General features: G+C 56.7%; 1 protein-coding gene across 1 annotated transcript in view; it reads right to left on the bottom strand.

The window, feature by feature from the left end:
- Nucleotides 1–12,937, bottom strand: part of Scn5a (sodium voltage-gated channel alpha subunit 5) — a 74,310-nt gene extending 61,373 nt beyond the window's left edge. Inside the window, exons 1-4 of the mRNA XM_060385064.1 lie at nt 12,631–12,937; nt 10,598–10,728; nt 2,670–2,765; nt 1,362–1,490 (exon numbers count right to left, since the gene is read on the bottom strand). Coding sequence (XP_060241047.1) covers nt 1,362–1,490; nt 2,670–2,765; nt 10,598–10,728; nt 12,631–12,903 — 629 coding nt within the window. The 5' untranslated portion in view covers nt 12,904–12,937. The remainder of the gene's footprint in view (nt 1–1,361; nt 1,491–2,669; nt 2,766–10,597; nt 10,729–12,630) is intronic.
- Between the last annotated feature and the right edge of the window lie 6,317 nt (nt 12,938–19,254).

Raw genomic sequence — 19,254 nt, 5'->3', positions numbered from 1 at the left:
TCCTGCCATCCTTCCCCTGCTCACGCAGCTCTACCCAGGAGTGAATCCATACTTCAGGTCGGTGGTGCACTGTCTCGGACCCTGTCCCCCATCTGTGAAATGGGGGGCCTGGAGTCAGCTCAAGATACCTACATCTCACTCTCTCTTATGGCACAGCTCAGAAAGCGGGAAATGAACAGGGCCTCCGATCCCACAAAGCTCTTGGGTACCAGGGGAGGGCAGGACTTGCGTGGGAGTGGAGCCCATCAACCAGTGCGTGCTCTTGGCTGAGGTGCAGAGCTGAGCGCACGCTGGGTTCTCGGCTCACAGGAAGGGTCTGCTAGCTCAGTTCCCGACCAGGACTTCAGTACAGCAGACCCGCCCTGATCAGCTGCTCAACAGAGCCAGGCACCGGGTTCAAGACATCTGGTGGGGACCCACCCCAACCCCTACCGCTCTGCAATCCCCCCCCAGGAAGGGAACTGAGGCTGTAGCCGGGGCTGCTGCAGGCCTGGGGTCACAGGGAGTGGTGGACTCCCTGTGTCCTGTTCCAGACACCATGTTTTTGCTGGGAAATCGTGACTGACATCTACACCACCCTGTGGCCCAGAGGCTGTACATGGGCCCGGATGATGACAAATGGGGCTCAACGGAAGATGAAAAACTTGCTTAAAACATCAAGGCTGTGGTCTGAAGCGTGAACCTCATAGATGATATGTCATCGTGCAATGGCTGGCTGCCTCTAGCACGGCTCCTTGGCTCATGTGAGGATCCTTCGGTCGGGGTCAGTGGCTTTAAGAACTTGTGCCAAGCAGGAGTCCTCCTGGCACAAGTTCTAGGGGAAGCTGGCTGCGTCCCCAGGCCTCTCCACTGCAGTTTCACTATTAATCACCTCGGATGCCAGGTCTCTGGTCACAGTGGGAACTGGGGCAGGACTTCCTGGTGGCCAGCACAGAGGATGCTAAAGCAGAATCCACCCCTCTCCCATCTTCTGAGGTAAGGTCGACTTAAGCCAGGCTCACCTCAGACTCACTATGCAGCTTTCATTGGCTTCAAACTCTGCCATCTTTCAGCCTTAGCCTCCCTTGATCTTAGCCCAAACACCAAGACGTAGAGTATGTCATATGAGTGGTGTTCCTTTAACACAGGGCTGTTGTGGTCTCCGGAGGAGCCAGGTTGCTCAAGCACTTTGACCCCCTGATGGACCTGCCTCACCTCACTCGAATGAGCTGTAAGTCTCTATCTTGCCCTCACTTAGCATAGAACAAGACAGAGTCCTCCGTAGCATGCGTAGCTTTATGTGAAGCCTAGAAAGTCTGAGACAAGGGGCACGGAAACCCCACCCCCCCTACATCGCCGGCTGGGCTGAGCTGGGTACTTACGCCATGACTATCACGCTGAAGTCTAGCCAGTTCCACGGGTCCCGAAGGAAGGTGAACGCATGCAGGCAGAATCCTCGAGCTAGAATCTTGACCAGAGACTCAAAGGTGTAGATGGCAGTGAAGGTATACCTGGGGAGGAGAGGCCAGCAGGGGCGCTCAGGGGCACTGGGGCCGGCAGACCGAGCCCAGGAGCCTTCCCCCAGCCACCACCACAGGCTGTGCCCCACGTGAAAGCTTGAGTAGGGGCTGCCAGTCTGTGCTAAAAATCTAGCCGACAAGTCCACCTGCCCTTTTGCTTTACGGAGAGAGGGTCATGTGTTTGCGGACCCCTGCTTTCTCCCTCGCGGAAGGACGCTATGGACCCGGCACTCCACCCTGCGGGGAGGGGTGTTCTCAGGCATACGGAGCTTACCAGAGCCACACCCTGCGTGTGAGCTCTCAGCAACTAGCAATGGGGACCAGGGTCACTCTCAAGTTCCTACATGGCCAGGGTTCTAGCTGCCTACCCCGGGCTGGAGGAAACACAGATTTTCTAGTGTATAGGATTGGTAGGTGCTCTCTGACTACGCAGCCTGAGGAATCCAAATGCCTGTGTGCCAGGGCTGGCCCACAGGAGGGGCAGTAATGCAGGCTTCAGAGGTCCAGAGGTAATGCAGGCTTCAGAGGTAATGCAGGTCCAGCCATGGTCATAACAGCTGTGGCCCTCTGTACAAGCTACTCTTATGAGAGAGGTTCCCATAAGCCAGGAGCCGAGTGGGGAGGGCCCGCCATGTGTGCTTAGACCCTGGAGGAATTCAACATTTCTTCAGGAAGGGACAAAGCAGTGTTCTAAAGCTGCAGAGGGTTTTAGGAGCGGGACTCGGCCGGGGGGGGGGGGGGGAAGGCAACAGCGCAGTACTGAAGCAGGCAGGAAACTGGCCTTGCCTTCCTGCTGCCATGTAACCCAACTTCGAGTCAGCCCCGTTCTCAGTCTTCCCATCTGCCAAATGGGACAGGGGCTGTGCTGACCCCATTGTCGGGGGCGGGGGTTGGTTAATGAAGAGATGCATACTAATCTTGCGCCCGGAGTGTCCCTCTTTAGGGGGAGGGCAGAGATTCCCCACGTTGCCAGTTTGCAGAGCTTCCACCACGCAGGCCACAAACTTAGAACAAGCCTGTGGCGTGAGAATGGCAAGAGGGCAAAGGCCACTCTCCATAGCGTGGGACTCCAGGTGTGGGCACAGCCTCCATCTCAGGCGACTGCAAGGCCCATGCGTGGACAGAAAAGGGAGGAACGGGGCAGGAGGACAAGGCCTTGGAGGTACTCACTCAACATATTTGGTCCAAGGCGGAGGATCATGCTGGGCCATGAACACACAGTTGGTCAGGATGGTACACATGATGAGCACGCTGAAGAGCATGGCGCTGGAGTTAAGGAAGGAAGCCACGGGACGGCCAAGGACAACACCACCTTAGGGGACCCACGGAAAGCCATGGGAGGGTCCCGTCCACAGGGGATGGGGAGGCTGAAGAGGGAGCACAAATCCATGGGAGAGGCCAGCCAAGCCCCCAGAGCTACTGAGGGGCTGGGCCTGGAGTTGTCACGCCAGCAAATGCTGCCAGGTCAGTGAAGACAGCCCCAGTGCTGCAACTTTCAGTGCCAAGCCTCTCTATGGAGCAGCCCGACCCCTCGGGGCACTTGCTGCCAGAGCCCACCCTGTTCCAGAGCCCTTAGCAGCTCCCAGACAAACTGGTTCTCTGTGAAGAGACACTCCAGACCTTAGCGCTGATTTTTGCTCCTGGCCACGTGGGAGGGAGACAGCTCTACAAACTGCGCTTCCGTTTGGGGAAGGCCAGGAGGACGGGCAGGGTCCCCAAGTTCCCTCTCCCCAGGCTTTAGCTTCAAAGCACATACCTGGAGGTGACCTGCCAGGTTAGAGAGAGGCATTTCCCGTGTGCTTCTGACCTGCCAGGTTGGTGGCATTTGATGGGGGTCGGGGCATCTCCTGTGTGCTGCCAGCCACTGCCCCTGCCTCTCTGGCCTTCACTCATTGCTCTTCAAAAGTCCCCTAAGCAGGAAGCTCCCAGCCCTCAAAGACCACCCTGACTCCTGGGCTGTTGCTACTTCACACCCCCAGAGGCCACAAACACCCCTTTTAGCCTGTGGCTCTTCACTGAATAACAATCATCTGTCTTCTTGCCAGAGTCTCTGCAAACACTAGCGCTGTGTCCTGGGTGGCTTTGTGGGATCTCAGGAATCAATCAGCCAAACCGCCACCCTCCACCCTGCCTGTGTATCTTCACTGCCGCTTCGGGCTGGGCAAGCTCTGACTCACCTTCCCTGCTTCTGCAAGATGGAGTGGGGATGAGACTGTGAGCCTCACGGGGGCTGGGGTGTCCCCAGGGGCCTGGCTGCACCCACAGCTCCTCCCTCTACCCCAGAGAGAGGCTGTGCTGACCACTCCCAGTGGCTACCCTCCGGTGTGGGGCATCCCAGCCCAGCCCTGAGCACACGGCTGAATAGGGACTCCCGGGGGCAGCCCCAGCTCACAGGGCCTCCCTTCGCCTCTTCACACAGTTCCATTCTCATAGCCCCAGGATGGCCCTTCCTGGTGCCTGCTCTGAGGTGTGTGAGAGTGGAGCCTAGCCAGGTGACTATCCTTCCTACCTGCAGACTCCTAGAAAACCCAGTTAATTAGAAAAGCAGCCTACCACTTATAATTTCTAGTTTCTCATAAAAAAAAAAAAGAGGTGATGGGGCTGTTTCATCAACTCAGGGCTGGCCTACAGGGCTGCTTAGCCAGGGAGGGTGCCAATCCAGGCTCTGGGGTCCTTACCTCCGTGTGGCACACAGCTGTTGTAAGGCCATTGTCCTGATTAGCTTTAATTGCCAACTTAACACAGCCAAGCCACGAGAGGAAAGCCTCAATTGAGGAGCTGCCAAGATCAGATTGACCTATGGGCATGTCTGTGGAGAACTGTGCTGATGGAGGAGGCCCAGCCCACTGCGGGCACCATCCCATGGGCAGGTGCGGGTCCTGGTTATGTAAGCGCGCTAGCTAAGCAGGGCCCGTGTGCAAACCAGCAAGCAACCCCCCCCACGCTCTCTGCCTTTACCTTCCTGCCCTGTGTAACGCAGAAACAAACCCTCGTCAGTGTTTTATCCCAGCCACAGACGTAGAACAGTCACCGTGGCCAGGTCTGTCTTCCTGAGACACTCTCCTCAAGATCCCACCCTTACCCCTGACACATCTCCACACCCAGGCTCTCTGATGAAGCTTCTGTCCCTGGGTGAACCATCTGCAAGCCCCGCCACGCATGGGTTCACGTCTGAGCTGCGGGAAGATCTCAGAACTTTAAGTACGTACGGGACGTTACCCACAGCAGATAGCCTAGGCCTGCCGAGGAGCCGGGCTGTTCATGAACCAGCCCGACTCTCCTAACAAGCCTAAAGGTGACAACTTTGCCTCCATCTGAAGAGATAAAACAAAACCTAAAGCACAAGATGGTCAAGTTAAAGGTCGCTGCAGCGGGCAGGCTACTGCCACAATGGTGCCCACTGCTGAGCCCCTGGGAGGCAGCACTCTGTTCAAACATGGCAAGGCATGGCAGGTGTGACCCACTTAGGTGCCTGGACTATCCAGTTCAGTGTTATGACAGAGACGGGCAGGGGGGACCGAGGTTGCGGACTGCCCACTGCTGGCTTACGGAAGGAAGCCCAAGTGCTCAGGAATGTGAAACAGCCCTGCAGGAAGAGGAAAAACCCAGAGAGGCGCCTCACCCCAGGACCTCCAGGGAGGAGCGAGTCCTTGATTTCCACCCAGCGCGACCCCGGAGCTGCGAAACGGAAGATGTGCTCTGAGAGGCCAGCATGTCTGCGGCCCTGAACCTCAGCACCACCAGGAGTCACCTCAGGTACAGCGCTGACAGAGCCCGCCTGAGCCCCATTGGTGCCCCATCTCAGGGACAGGAGCAGCCTGTGCCTAGGCCTCTCTGCAGGAGGAATTCAGCTGCCCGCTGCTCCACTCTCCTGCCTCAGTCAGGCATGCCGCCTTGACCCTCACTCGACAACACATGGGCTGCTCCTTAGTGCCCAGAAACTCAAACCCAGAGAGCTCCAGGGATTTGCCTGCCTCTGCCTCCCTGGTGTGGGCTGCAGCTGGGCCACCGTGTCCAGTCTTTGTACAGAAATCCTAGAGCTTAAGATCAGGTCCCCACACAGGCAAGGCAAGCGCTTTACCGAGCCACCTCAGCAGGCTTCATGTGTCATTTAAAGAGCAAATGTCTCCAGGCCATGAGTTAGTGACAGCAGGCTTGTCCCCAGAACACCACACAGTGGGGCGTTGTGCCTCTAGTGGGGCTGAGCAGGAGGGCTTCCCAGAGAAGGCATGTTGGGCCACTCGTGGCTCTTTCAGCAGCTAGTCAGCCTGGACAGTCCTGGTGGCACAGCACAGACTGAGCTCACAGACCCCACCCTGGGGGGCCACTCCCAGCCCCTCAGAAGGGGAAGGAGACTTCTCTACAGAGGGGCTGTAGGACGGGCTGAGTGGACACTCTCACCGAGGTAGCCAGACAGGTGGGCACAAATGTGAACATTAAGATGAGGGAAGCTCTGGGACACTGCAGAGCTTTCTAGATCTGCAGTTGACCTGGGGTGGGGTGAATCAGGTCCTATCCTTTTTCCATTTGGCACCCCAAAAGCTTCGCCTGGCTTCCTTGGCATTGGGAATGGCTCTGACACTAGTGTTTGTGTGTGACAAGAACCATCTCTCCCTACCTGGACCAAGCCCCTAGGCTTCAGGAGTCCCTCCTAAGCACTCCAAGACCTCAAGGAGCCCAGCATGGGCCAATACCAGACTTAGGAGTCACCTGAACTCCCGACCTGGACACATCTGCTTGTGCTGCTTCCTAGCTCCAGGCCAGCATCAAGCTGGTCCTCTGTGTGGGCAGAAGGCCAGCTCTACAGCTCTGTGCACAGCAGAACATCTTCAGTCCTGTCATTGTCCCGAACACCCACTTAGCCTCAGAGTTAACACGCCAGCAAAGACCATCTGTGCAACAGCAGAGACCACCTGTGCAGCAGCTGAGACTACCTGTGCAACAATACAGACCACCTGTGCAGCAGCTGAGACTGCCTGTGCAACAGCAGAGACCACCTGTGCAACAATGCAGACCACTTGTGCAGCAGCTGAGACTGCCTGTGCAACAGCAGAGACCACCTGTGCAGCAGCTGAGACCACTTGTGCAACAATGCAGATCACCTGTGCAACAACAGAGACCACCTGTGCAGCAGCTGAGACCACCTGTGCAACAATGCAGATCACCTGTGCAACAACGGAGACCACCTGTGCAACAATGGAGACCACCTGTGCAACAATGCAGAGATCACCTGTGCAGCCACTGAGACCACCTGTGCAGCAGCTGAGACCACCTGTGCAACAATGCAGACCACCTGTGCAACAGCTGAGACCACCTGTGCAACAACGGAGACCACCTGTGCAACAACGGAGACCACCTGCGCAGCAGCTGAGACTGCCTGACACTTGGGCTTCAGCTCCAAAGAATCAGCTCCAGGAATGCACTCTCCCCAAAAGAAGAGAATTAACCATGGGTGGTTAATTAGCCATGGTACTGTCATGGTTTGTGCTATTCAGTGAACACACACACACACACACACACACACACAATTTGATTGCCCATTTGAATGTGGTGGAGACACGTGGGAGGCTTTTGTGAGCCGTTCCTGGGCACCGAGGGAGACAAGCGCTTCTTGGCCTGAACATGAGGCCCCGAGCGGGGCTGCAGTGGAATTCGGAGTTCTGTTAGCTTCTTTTGTTTAGTCGTGGCAGGAACACACTCTGCGGGATTGTAGCAAAAATGGATAGGAACAAACCAATTCTGCACGCCCATATTTACTTTTCCAGCCATTTCCCGGGGACACACCACAAACAGAACAAAGCCCAGAGCCTAGGAACGGTGGCACCCGGACGTCACACGGGAGTCTAGATTGTCACAGAAGGCCAGGGTGCGTTCTTGCCCCTCTTTAACTTTGTCTTTGCCCAGCTTCCAAAGCCAAGTGTGCACATCTACGTGTGGGTGTCTGAATGGAGGTGAAAATTTAATCGTAGTGAAATCCCACAACGGGAAGCACAAGCCTGGACTGTTCACTGTGAGCCGGCACACTGGCCACGACCTCCTGGCACTCCAGATATGGAGGCTGAGGGCTCTCTGCCTTCCAGCTTGGCCTGAGCTGACAGTACAGCCCAGTGCAAAGAGCCAAAGCCCCCAGCAGAAACCGTGGTGCTCGCACCTTTAATCCTAGCACTCAGGAGGCAGCTGGGTCTCTGAATTCGAGGCTAGCCTGGGCAACAGAGCGAGTCCCTTTCTCAGACAGAGTGGCACTGTGGTAGCTGACGAGCACAGGCTCGCCCACTTCAGGGGCTGATGGAATCTCCTGGAAGTGGCGGTGATGACTGTGCAGCCTCAGAGATCAACCACTGAATCACACCCTGTACGGGCTGGAGCGATGGTTCAGCGGTTAAAATGCACACTGCCCTTGCCAAAGACCCGCGTTCGTTCTGCAGCACTCACACTGGGCAGTACATGCACATGCTCACTCTCACACACTCATATACACTCACACACCCACTCTCACCTAAACTCACCTCCTCACATACACACTCATTCACACACACATGGACAGAGAGAATTTTTAAATAAAGTAAATCTGAACTGTTTGCTGATGTGGGAGGCAGACTTCAGCTCTCCAGAAGCCCATGGTCTGCAGCTGCTGATTGGGTCTCGCAGGGCCTAAGGATCTTCCTTTCATACAAGCTTCCTGGGAGACACGAGGTCACCCTTCCATCCTCGCAGGTGGAGCACCTGAATGCAGGTTCTGGGGTGGGGGTGGGGGGCTCTCTGCAGTTTCTACAAAATCCTAGTGATGCTGGAAGGCCTGGTGGGTGTTCCACCACCCTGGGGGGGGCTGGGAGGCTGGGGTACTGAGGGCTGGAGGGGCAGGGGACTGGGAGACTGAGATTGGGGGGACAGGGGGCTGGGGGGCTGGGGTACTGAGGGCTGGGGGGCAGAGGGCTGGGGGCTGGGGGGCAGGAGGCTGGGAGGCTGGGGTACTGAGGGCTGGGGGGCAGGGGATTGGGGGGCTGGGGTACTGAGGACTAGGGAGACAGGGGGCTGGGGGGCTGGGAGACTGAAGACTGGGGGGACAAGGGGCTGGGGGGCTGGGAGGCTGAGGACTTGGGGCACAGGGAACTGGGAGGACTGAGGACTGGGGGACAGGGTCTGGGAGGCTGGGGTACTGAGGGCTGGGGGCACAGGGGATTGGGGGGCTGGGCTTCCAAACACCACAACCTCAGCCCCTGCCACTAGGTGGTGCTGTGTCGGGGGGCAGCAGCAGCCCCAGAGCCTAGGGTGGGGCCTCTCAGCAGTGATGGCTTCCCTGGGGTGGCCGCCCTGCGGGAGGCAGGCAGCCAGCTCAGGGCGCTCAAGGCTGGTCTTACCATACAGGGCCAGCAAGCCACAGCCCCAAAGCCACCCTCAGGGCACCTCTGGCTGGGCTGAGGACCCCAGTGTCCCCACTGTCTTCCTCAAGCACATGCTTCCTGCCTGCGCCTGCCCTGGATACATCCCTGGAGACTCTGCCACTGCCAAACAGTGCTGGGTTGGTTGGGTACCTGGGGAAGCAGCCTTGAGTGAGCACGGAGGATGCTTCCAGGCTGGCCACACCCCCACAGCAGGCTAGAGACCAGCGTGAGCACTAAGGAAACCGGTTCCCTCCCCCTTCAGCTCTGTTCCTCCTACAGAGCTATGACCACGCTCTGGACGGAATGACAACTCAGAAGCTGTTTTACCTCTCTCAGGGGGTTCTCTGAAGGGGGAAAGGCCTGTTCAGAGTTGGGGTGGAGGTGGCTGGGGAGGGCTTGGGCAGCTCTGTCCGGTCAGTTCACTCTACCCACAACCGGCCCCAAGCATCTTTTTGGAGCACAGCAACGTAATTGAGATTAACAACGGTGCAGCAAGTTTGGGCCTCGGGGTCGGCTCACTGGGTTAGGGTGCTTGCTGCCAAGCCTGACGAGCGAGTTTGATGCCCCCACGTGGTGGAGGCAGAAGATTGACCTCTGCCCCCTGCCCTACACACACACACAAACACACACACCCCGATGTGTATATGCTTCCTCCAACAACACAAGTAAATAAATGATGGATGTAATAGTCATAACATTAAAAACAACAACAGGAAGCCAAAGCCAACCGACCGGAGAACAACAGCACTGCCTCCAGCCGTGCCCTCATCCGCGGAAAGGGCTCCCTGGGTCCTCACAGTAGAATGTGGATGCCGCTGCCTTGGTGGACAGCACAGCCCCTATCCGAGACTCCGTATTCAGGACCCCTGAAATCCAGAGGCGACCAGGCCAGTGAGGCAAAGGCCCTTGCCTCCAGCCAAGCCTGACCACCCGTCTTTGGAACCCACCCGCATGGTGGAAGGAGACACCTGAATCCTGCAGTCTGTCCCCTGACTCCACGTTCCCCACACATGCAAACACGACAAGCACATGACTGTATCCTAAGAGTGAAATCCAGAGGAGGGTGGTAACCCCCCCCCAGGTGCTGCCGGGGCGAGGACCCCGACACCGATTTGGCCCACTGCTTAATCCCGACAGCTCTTAGCAGGCGAGATGCATTTTTTTTTTAGGCTGCGGTTTATGTAATTGGACGCTAACCAGAGTTCTTTGAGAAGCTCTCAAACTGCAAACATTTGTCAACACCTAGCTCAGAAGCAAGTGCTGCCTCCTTCGAAAGATGCCCACGTGAGGGAAAACTAGACGCCTTTTTTGCCAAGAAATGGCTTTTCCTTGGCTGAGTCCCTGCAAGGGGCTACAGGAGGTGGGGGCTCAGGGGTGGTGGTGAGTGGGGACACGTGGGGCCATCAGGGAGAGGGGAATTCTGGGGACGTCATTCCTTCCGCAGTCCTACTGCCCGGCTGCAGGGCTCTCTTCCCTCTTGAAGAAGCAGAGGGGATGTGAGGGCTTCCCCAGCTTCCCGACACCCCAAGCACCCTTAGGGGTCTTGTTCAAATGCAGGTGCTGTGTCTAGGGTAGAGGTCAGGGTTCTACTTTTCTAATTGGCTGCTGGAGGTCAGCATGTTGCTTGTCCCAGGAGCATCGAGGGGACTCAGCACAGCCCTCGCCTGAGGTCAGCACCCCGTATACCCAGGACCGATGCGGACAGCAGGGATGGACAGCAAAGGATATGAATGTACCAGAATCTTCACAGCCGCTCTGCGCACGGGGTGGAAGGGGCTGAGGATGTACAGGGCGTTGGTGGCACTGAACCGGAAGATGGTCTTGCCCTTGTTCAGCACGATGAAGGTCTGTGGACAGAGGAAGATGCTAAGTCTGGAGACAGCTGCCGTCTCAGAGCCCTCGGGCCCCAGCTACGGGTGGGGAGGGAATAAAGGAGGAGGAAAAGGAGGCTAAAGGGTCATCCAAGGCTTCCCTGGACCCTCTCTGCCCAAGGTCAGGCAAAGGTCAGCCTCCTACTCGCACTCAGCCTAGTGTCTCCCTTTCACATGCAGCGTTCTGAGCAGTCCAGGGTGGCCAGGGTTTGAGGCATTCCCTTGGTTTCTAGAACATATCTGCCTGTCTGGTACAATGGAGTGGGGAACCGTGGGGGCTGCGGGGGCTGCAGAGTGGAAGCTGGAGCCAACGGCAGCCAGCAGGCCAGAGGCACGGCAGGCGGGGCTCGAGGAGATGGCTTGTCTTCACGGGCTGAGAGGTGAACAAAGTTCTGTTTAATCTCAGCTGGTGGGACACAGTGAGCAGTTAGGCCAGGACGAGAAGTGCCATGGGGTGACAGCCTGCGAGACGGCAGGCGGTGTAGCCAGGGTCAGCAGGGGAGACAGGGTGGACTCCAGGGCACTCAGCAAACCTCGCAGCAAGCATTCCCAGATGTGTGTGTGTGTGTGTGTGTGTGTATGAGTGTGTGTGTAAAACGGTGTCCCTGGCTCCACCGACACAGTCTGTGCCCCACTCCCTACTGGTGCCGTGTAACTCCAACCTAATCCTTTCTGTTCCTCTCACGTAGCCTAAACTGACCCTCAGCCATGTCCCTAACCTTAGTCCCAAATCTTCTGTCAGCTCTGACCAATCGCTACCCAAGCCTACTCACTCACTCACTCACTTACTCACTCACACCCAATTGCACTTTTGGCTGTGACTCTCACACTCCTACTGGACTTTGACCCTACTCCAGTCACTTGAACCAGGGAGAAGTTCTGGGAGCAGGGTGCATGCAGGTCAGCTCTCCTGACCGTCTGCATAGACGGAACGTGTGTGTGTGTGTGTGTGTGTGTGTGTGTGTGTGTGTGTGTGTATGTCCGTCCCTTCACATCCACATCTGATCTCTCTCTCACACACACACACTCAGGCTCTCAGTGTCCTAGCAACCGTGACAGACACACGGACACGTTACACAGGCTCGCACTGACTGTGCTTTTCTTTTGGGCCCCACAGGTGTTGCTCTGCCCTCAGCTTGGAGGTGACCACGGTAATGCTGATGGCCACCCTGGTCTCTGGTGCCCAGCCTTCATGGAGAGGCCTCCTTCCAGATTACAGCCTGTCCCTTGGCCACTGACCCCACACTTGGGCCCAGAAGTGTGGACAGTCGTGTGGGTGACCGACCCCTCTGTAGATGCCCTGTGTGGCAGAACAAGCCTTCCCCACAATGCCATGCCTCAGTGGCTTCTTCACACACACACACACACACACACACACACACACACACACCGCTCTGAGAGCTTTCCCATGCCCTCTGTGGTTCAGGCAAGGCCATAAGACCCAGGAGACTCCTACTGTGGCCCAGCCTGAGCCTGCTGACCCTGAGGGTGACATCTGGCTAGTTCTCTGAAATGCCAGGAGGATGGGAGGGACACACCGGCTTTTGGTTAGGAGGGGGACAGCTCAGGGCCTCATTCCAAGCAGCCACACATCTGGGAACAGGAAGGAATCCCCGGTATAAACTGAAGCAGCACACGAGAAGCCGGCTCAGTGGTCTTCACACCCCCACGTTAGGGGCTCAGATAGCATGAGCGATGTCTTTACCCCAGAACTCCAAGATTAAGGCAACTATAGCACAGATCAATGGTGAGTCACTCCCCCAAAGCCTGGGGGAGCCCACCCCACACAGAACTCTCTATAAGCAGAGCCCATCTGCCCTGTCGCCTTCCTGGGAGCCTCCTGGAAGGGCGGGAAGGGTGCTGAGGGGTGGGAGTCACCTTCTGAGTGCTATAGAAAGGGTCCAGGTCTTCCAGGGGTTCCCCAATGAGCTCTCGGGGCGGGTTGCCATAGAGATCTGGCAGCTTTTTGGAGGCCTGCAGGTCCAGCTGGGGCCGGGGAACTTCCTCCTCTGGCAGGCCCTCTCGGCTCTCCTGTGAGGTAGCCGACCCTCGGGTTTGCCTTTCCGCCATGCGCTTCTCGATGGCCGCCAGGGACTCCCGCGTGAACCTACGGAAGCTGCCAGTGCCCCGAGGTAACAAGAAGTTTGCCATCTTCTCATCCTGCTTCTGGGGGCACAGGCTCTCCTTGGGCTGCCTGGGGGCACGCTGGAAGAAACAGACAGGGGTGTGACAGCGTGCTCGGCCAGCTAGCACGCAATTTGCAGATGTGGACAGGCACCTCCCGTTGTCAATCACTACAGAGCCACACCTGATCGACAGCAGCTGGGGTACACACTGTGCTCCCCTCCCCTCCTGGCCGAGTGTGTGTGTCAAGAGAAAGTGTGCCGTCATGATCGTGTTGCCCTGTTCACTCCACAGCAAAGAACACGCTTCAGCTGGCCTCCTTTCAGACATTTCCTCCCCAGCCAGCCCCCTGGGCTCCCCGGGGTGGGACGGGCAGGGACGTCACCTGTTTCATCCCAGGCCCTGACAGAATGGCTCTTTCCCCAGTAGAGGTTGGGGCGTGTCTGCAGGAGTTGGTCCTGCATGGGACCAGGCACCATCCCTCCTCTCCACAGAGGATGTACTCAATCTAGGCATGGTGCAAATCACACCTGGAGGCAGGAACTAAGGCGACATCTGCATTTGCCCCGAGGGACCCAGGAAAACCCTGTGGGTTTTCAGAAACAGCCAGCCAGGAACGCAGAGCTGGCACCCAGATGCCTATACACAGCTGTGCAGACCTCCTGCAGAGGGTGTCATAGCACCCCGAGCGTGGTGACGTCCCCAACCAGACCGATTCTAGAGATGGGAAGTGTGACAGCGTTCTTGGCTCAGCACACTGTCCTCCCTTCTCCCACAAAGGGGACAAACAAATGCAAACCCCAAGAGGACCGGAAGACGGTGACCACTCTAAAGAGGACATCCAACAGGCACATGTGTGTGACGTCAAACCGAGAGAATGTGGCCCCTGATGGCCGCCAACGATTCAGAACCTGGTGCGAACACACTCTGTCTATGACAGCAAGGCAGAAGAATGTATTCCTGACCAGCTCACCAAAACAGGATGTGGCCAGAGGGCTCCTGACTAGGACACCACGCCAGGAGGCCCCACCGCTAATGACCACATCAAACCCGGCAACGGCCGGGCACCAGCTCAAGAGGGCAGACTGGACACCTGCTGGAGATGTGTGCCAGGGACACTCTCCCTTCCTGTCAGCCAAGGGCTTTGCCTGGTCTCACTCCTGGGGGAAAGCATGACATCAATGACCCCCATAGGATTCTGTGGCTCCCCCCCACCCAGCACACGGCCAACGAGGACTCACTGGTCCTGAGCACCATGGGCTGCAGGCATCCAACCAGGGTGCAGGTGATGAGCAAGCAAACAACCCAGCCTCAAAAGGCCGCCTCTAGGGCTGCTGAGATGGTGCAGGGGGCAAGAGCCCTCATTGCCAAGCCCGATGACCTGAGTTCAATCCTTGGGTCCCCAAGATGGGTGGTTCTTTTCTTGACCTCCACATGTTGGTTGTGGCAATACATGCACACACACACACACACACACACACACACAGACACGGGGGAGAATATAAATGTATAAAAACACGGAGAGGACACCTCCAGGGCCTGGGGCGGTGCCTCAGTGGTTACAGTGTTCGCCGTCAGAGTGTGAAGATCTCAGGTGAAAAGCCTCAGGAGGTAGTGCCTTCCTGTGATTCTGGTGTGGGGACGCAGAGGCGGGAAGACCTCTGGAGCCTGCTGGGCAATCATCCAGCTCCGTGTCAGAAAAGAAAATGCTCCTGAGGAACAGTGCTGCAAACTGACCTGTGGCCTCCACATGCTGACAAATACGAGCCTCTGCACTGGGACACACACACACGCACACACAGACACAGAGGGGGGTTGTTGTTGTTTGTTTTTTTTGAGACAGGGTTTCTTTGTGTAGCTCTTGGCTGTCCTGGAACTCGCTCTCTAGACCAGGCTAGTCTTGAACTCACAGAGAACTGCTTGCTTCTGTCTTCCGACTGCTGGCATTAAAGGCGGGAGCCACCACTACCTGGTGAGAGTGAGTCTCTGTGTGTGTGTGTGAGTGAGCATCCAGGTGTGTGTGTGTGTGTGTGTGAGAGAGAGAGAGAGAGAGAGAGCGCCCAGGTGTGTGTATGAGTGAGTGAGCGTCCAGGTGTGTGTGTGTGTGTACGTGTGTGTGTGAGTGGGCACCCAGAGGTGTGTGTGTGTGTGTGTGCATACCCTCAGGACAAGCATAGCACGTAATGAATGTCACAGAAGCAGGAAGCCAGATTCCCTTTACATCCGCCTTGTCCTTCTACAGCTTCTTGTTGGATTCACACGAAGTTAAAGGACCATCTTTGTTAAAAATAGCAGGCGAGAGTAGGTCCCCACTCAGTAAGAGCCTTTCTCTGACTAGCCTCCACCTCTGACTGAGAGAAGGCATTTTCTGCAACACTTATCACCAAACATGAATGGTGATTTTTCTTCTTCCTAGCTGAGGAGAATTTGGGTCATTTTAAACTTCTTTTGCACCTTCCCTCATTGCTCGAATCCGCGATGATGAGCTTGCAAAACAACAAAGTCATTATTCATATCATGCAAGAGACGAAGATGGCAGCTGGGAGGACAGTGGGGGCAGGCCTCCCCAGGGTGAGTAATCTCCCCTTCTGGAAACGGGGAAGCCGCCCTGAGCTCGGGGTTGTTGGCTGGATCATCTGTGTCCACATGCCTGCAGGGGTTCTAGAGGCCCTGGTGCCCGGGGATGTACACACGCAGGCAGAAGCGTCCGTGCACAAGCCTGCACCCACACGTGCACCTGACTCAGGAAAGATGTGTTTGCAGTTTGTGTTCAAGTGCAGGATTCGTGCAAACAGACGCCCCGGACGTTTGTGTGAACTAGCGCCCATCTACACTCCCATGTGCCCCTCCAGACACCAACATCCAAGGTGCCCTCTCTCGCCCGGTGACTCTTGCTTGTTTACAGGCTTTGGGGGTTCTTGGAGAGATGAGAAAGGCTTTCGGGAGGAGAGACTCATCGCCTCATGAACTCAATGCAGTATTTCCTACATCCGTAACAGCATCATTAACAGCTATGACCCAAAGACCTGGAGACTGTCTCCACATCCCTGTCCTGTCATGGCGGCTGTGGGCACCTCAGATATTTTTACTGCCCACAACTTCAATGCCACACTGCTTCCAGCTCCTGCTTGATCCCATTTAAGGCATTAGAGAGGCCCACACACTATTGAAATTTGGTTTTTAAGTGTCCCAACAGCTGTATTCAATACGATTGATTTCCCTTTTAATGCTACACTTTTTTTTTTTTCTTCTTCTTCAACACTGATGCTGAGATGGGCTTCTCTCAGTGTGTGGAGAACTCCCAGACTCCAGCTCAGTCTCTGCTCAGTTGCTGACCCTGGGATCCATCTTCCTTAGCTGTGGGCAGGGGGACCCTCTAAGTCCTTCCTGAGATTCCTTGATGTCTTCTTGTGATCCTGTGTGTCTGCCCCTCCCTGGCTCACTGGGACTTTGGGGCATCCCTGGGCAGGATTGGAGATCTCACAGGGGACTCTTTTAAGAGAGAAACATAGCCTGAGGACCTCAGCCTGGCTGGCCTTGAACCTGGCAGCTTCTGTTCTGAGTCCTGCTGGTTCCAGAGTGAGAGACAGGACACTCTGGGGAGCCAGGGAACCCCAGCAACACCTCCACCCCATGTCTGGCCAAGTGACAGGGTTTTGGGTCCCCTGGCATCAGAGGCCTGTCTGAAACTGGATTCCACATGAAGCTTCACTGCCTCGGGTTCCAAAGTAAACCAGCCAAGAGTGGCCTTTGTGTTCTGGGCTACTCCTGGTGGGCGGGCAGGATCGGCTTTCTCTCTTGTTCTCCTGCCTGCACCTGGCTCCGGCCCTGCCCTTCCTCCAGCCGCCCAGAGCCCACACCCTGCTGGGCCTGGTATAGCCCAGCCGCATGACCACAGACTGCCAGGACAGGAGGTGGCGGGTCCCAGAGTGGTCTGAGTGTGCTAAGTGTGTGGGGGAGGCTGTGGCTGTGGAAGGCAGGAAGAAGACACAGCCGAGTGAGCCTCTATCACTCATCTCCCTCTGCTATGGGGTGGGGAGGTTGGCTACAAGATGACTGTCCCCAAGCCATAGGAGGACAGGTTGGCATGCCACACTCCCGCTCCAGGGCGCCTTCCCCTCTGCTAGCGGCTCTCAGCACTAGCCCTCCAGCTGCTCTGGAGGCCGGGATAGCTTCCATTAGTTGCCCCCTCTTCCTGGGGCAGTCTCCCCTGTCCTGCCAGTCCCTTCCCAGAAGTCTGCTCCATCCGAACAACATCCCTCCAGTCCCTGGGCAAGTCTCCCTAAGTCCTACTGGTTATGGAGCTATTGGGAGCACGTGGTCCGGCCTCCTCCACACCGGCACCCATGCTGGCCATCTGCCCTCCACCTTCACCCAGTGCTCCTTCCTCCAACCCCAGTACCATGGCCTGGGGAAGGCTCCTAACCCGATTGGATAGCTCCTGCAATGGTTAATACTGTCAACTTGACAGCATTTAGAATCGCCCAGGAGGCAAGTCTCTGAGCACACATGTGAGAGATTTCTTAGGGAAGACCCACCCCGATTGCTGGTGGCATCAGTCTAGGGATGAAGGACTAGACTGGATAAAAGGAAAAAAGGGAGCTGAGCACCAGGGTCTCTCTCTCTCTCCTCCCTTCCCTCCCTCCCTCCCTCTCTCCTTCCCTCCCCCTCTCTCTCTCTCTCTCTCTCTCTCTCTCTCTCTCTCTCTCTCTCTCTCGTCTATATCCCCCTTCCTGACTGAGGAAGCAATGTGACCAGTGACCTCTTGCTTCTGTTGTCATGCCTTCCCCTCTGTAATGGACTGTATCCCTTTAAACTGTGAGCCAAAATAATCCCTTCCTTCCTTAGATTGCCTCTTGTCAGGCACCATTATAACAGCAGGCATATTAGCCAGCACAATGGCCTTGTCCCTACATGGCCATGGCCCTCTCCTTCCACCCCAGTCTGTGACAGACATCCCCAGGCACTGCCTATGTCCTGTGTGACACCCACAACCTGGCCCTTCCCCTTCTAACAGTCACTAACAGTCTCTGGGGATAGATCCGTTTTCCCAGGTAGCCTGGGTGTCTCTCTTGGCATGGGGAGGGGCGGGGACTCTACTCCGGCCTCTGTGACAGCCTGTGACAGTGCAGTGGAGACAGTGTGGTGGAGTCTACAGTGTGCACAGGCCTTCCCGATGCTCCCAGAACAGATGTGGCTCCTCCAATGGCCAAAGATGTAATTGAAATGAACACACAGCCTAGCAACCCAGAATGCAGCTGTGGGCTCTGTCCCCTGTCCTCAGAGTAGGGGACCAGAGTCAGGTTGCTGAACTTGCCCTGGTTTGTGTGACCTGGCTGGCTTTAGCAGGGAACTCTCAGGATGCTCAGAGATGGGCGAGGAGGGGGGCAGTGCTAGCCCTGCCTATCTCAAGCCCAAACCCTGAAGGCAGGCTCACTCCCGCCTCCTGCCTGAATCACGTCTGGCATTTTGGTCGCTGTGGAATCAGAGTCTCTGGAACCCAGCATGCAAAGAACAGTCTTTGCCATGTAAATTTATGCGCAGCCCTCTGTGGCCTGCTCCCAGGCTTCCCAGGAAACCTCTGCAGGCTTCCTTGGCTTTGCGGGCTTGCACTCTTTTCTCCTGCTTGGCAGCCCCATGACCTCTGGCTGGGTGACCTTGGCACCCATGCTACCTACCCAGGTTTCTCTCTCCTGCCCTTGGTACTCCCCCCTGCCTGCACCTAGGTGCTGAAGAAAAAAGCTATGGAAAGGGGTCTGTAACCTCAGAGCGGGGACCAGCACCCCAGGGAGGGAGGCCAACGCCTCTGTGACCTCCTGAGCTTGCAATCATCCCACGGCGAATGCCAAGCGGGATGTTCTCTTGTCCTCTGGGTGTCACTGGTGACAGCCCCCACCCAGGCTTGTGGCCTGTGCACGCACCCCGCCGCTTGGTGGCCTCCTTCAAGAGGACAGACTAATGGGAATACCTCAGCTCCATGACGGGTTCCGTGAGCACTCATTTGATGCCCACTGTGGGCATGGTCCTACAGTGGCTTCAGAAGGTACTTTCTTCCCCAGACCATAGTTCTCAGATCAACTGGTGGTGACCAGATGGGAAACGACTCCATCAGCACAGACTCCACGCTGACCCCAAAGGACGTTTTTCTATCCAGACTTGCTGAGACTAGTAATGAGGAAACAACCGTGTGCACAGAACCTCCCCCAGACCCATCTCTGCCTCCTCTTCCCTGGCTCCCCTCCCCCACTTCCCTCTCCTAGAGATTTCCTGTTTTTACACTGGATGAGGAGGTGGTTGTGGCTGTGGCTTGGAAGCCAGTCCTTGCAGGTGAACCTGGGCCCTGCCGCTGGCTTGCCACACGTTACTCTATTTCCCCAT

The sequence above is a fragment of the Meriones unguiculatus genome, chromosome 6, assembly GCF_030254825.1.
Source record: "Meriones unguiculatus strain TT.TT164.6M chromosome 6, Bangor_MerUng_6.1, whole genome shotgun sequence".
Classification (NCBI taxonomy): domain Eukaryota; kingdom Metazoa; phylum Chordata; class Mammalia; order Rodentia; family Muridae; genus Meriones; species Meriones unguiculatus.
Note: the sequence above shows the minus strand (reverse complement) of the source record. Positions and strands in the feature narration are given on the sequence as shown.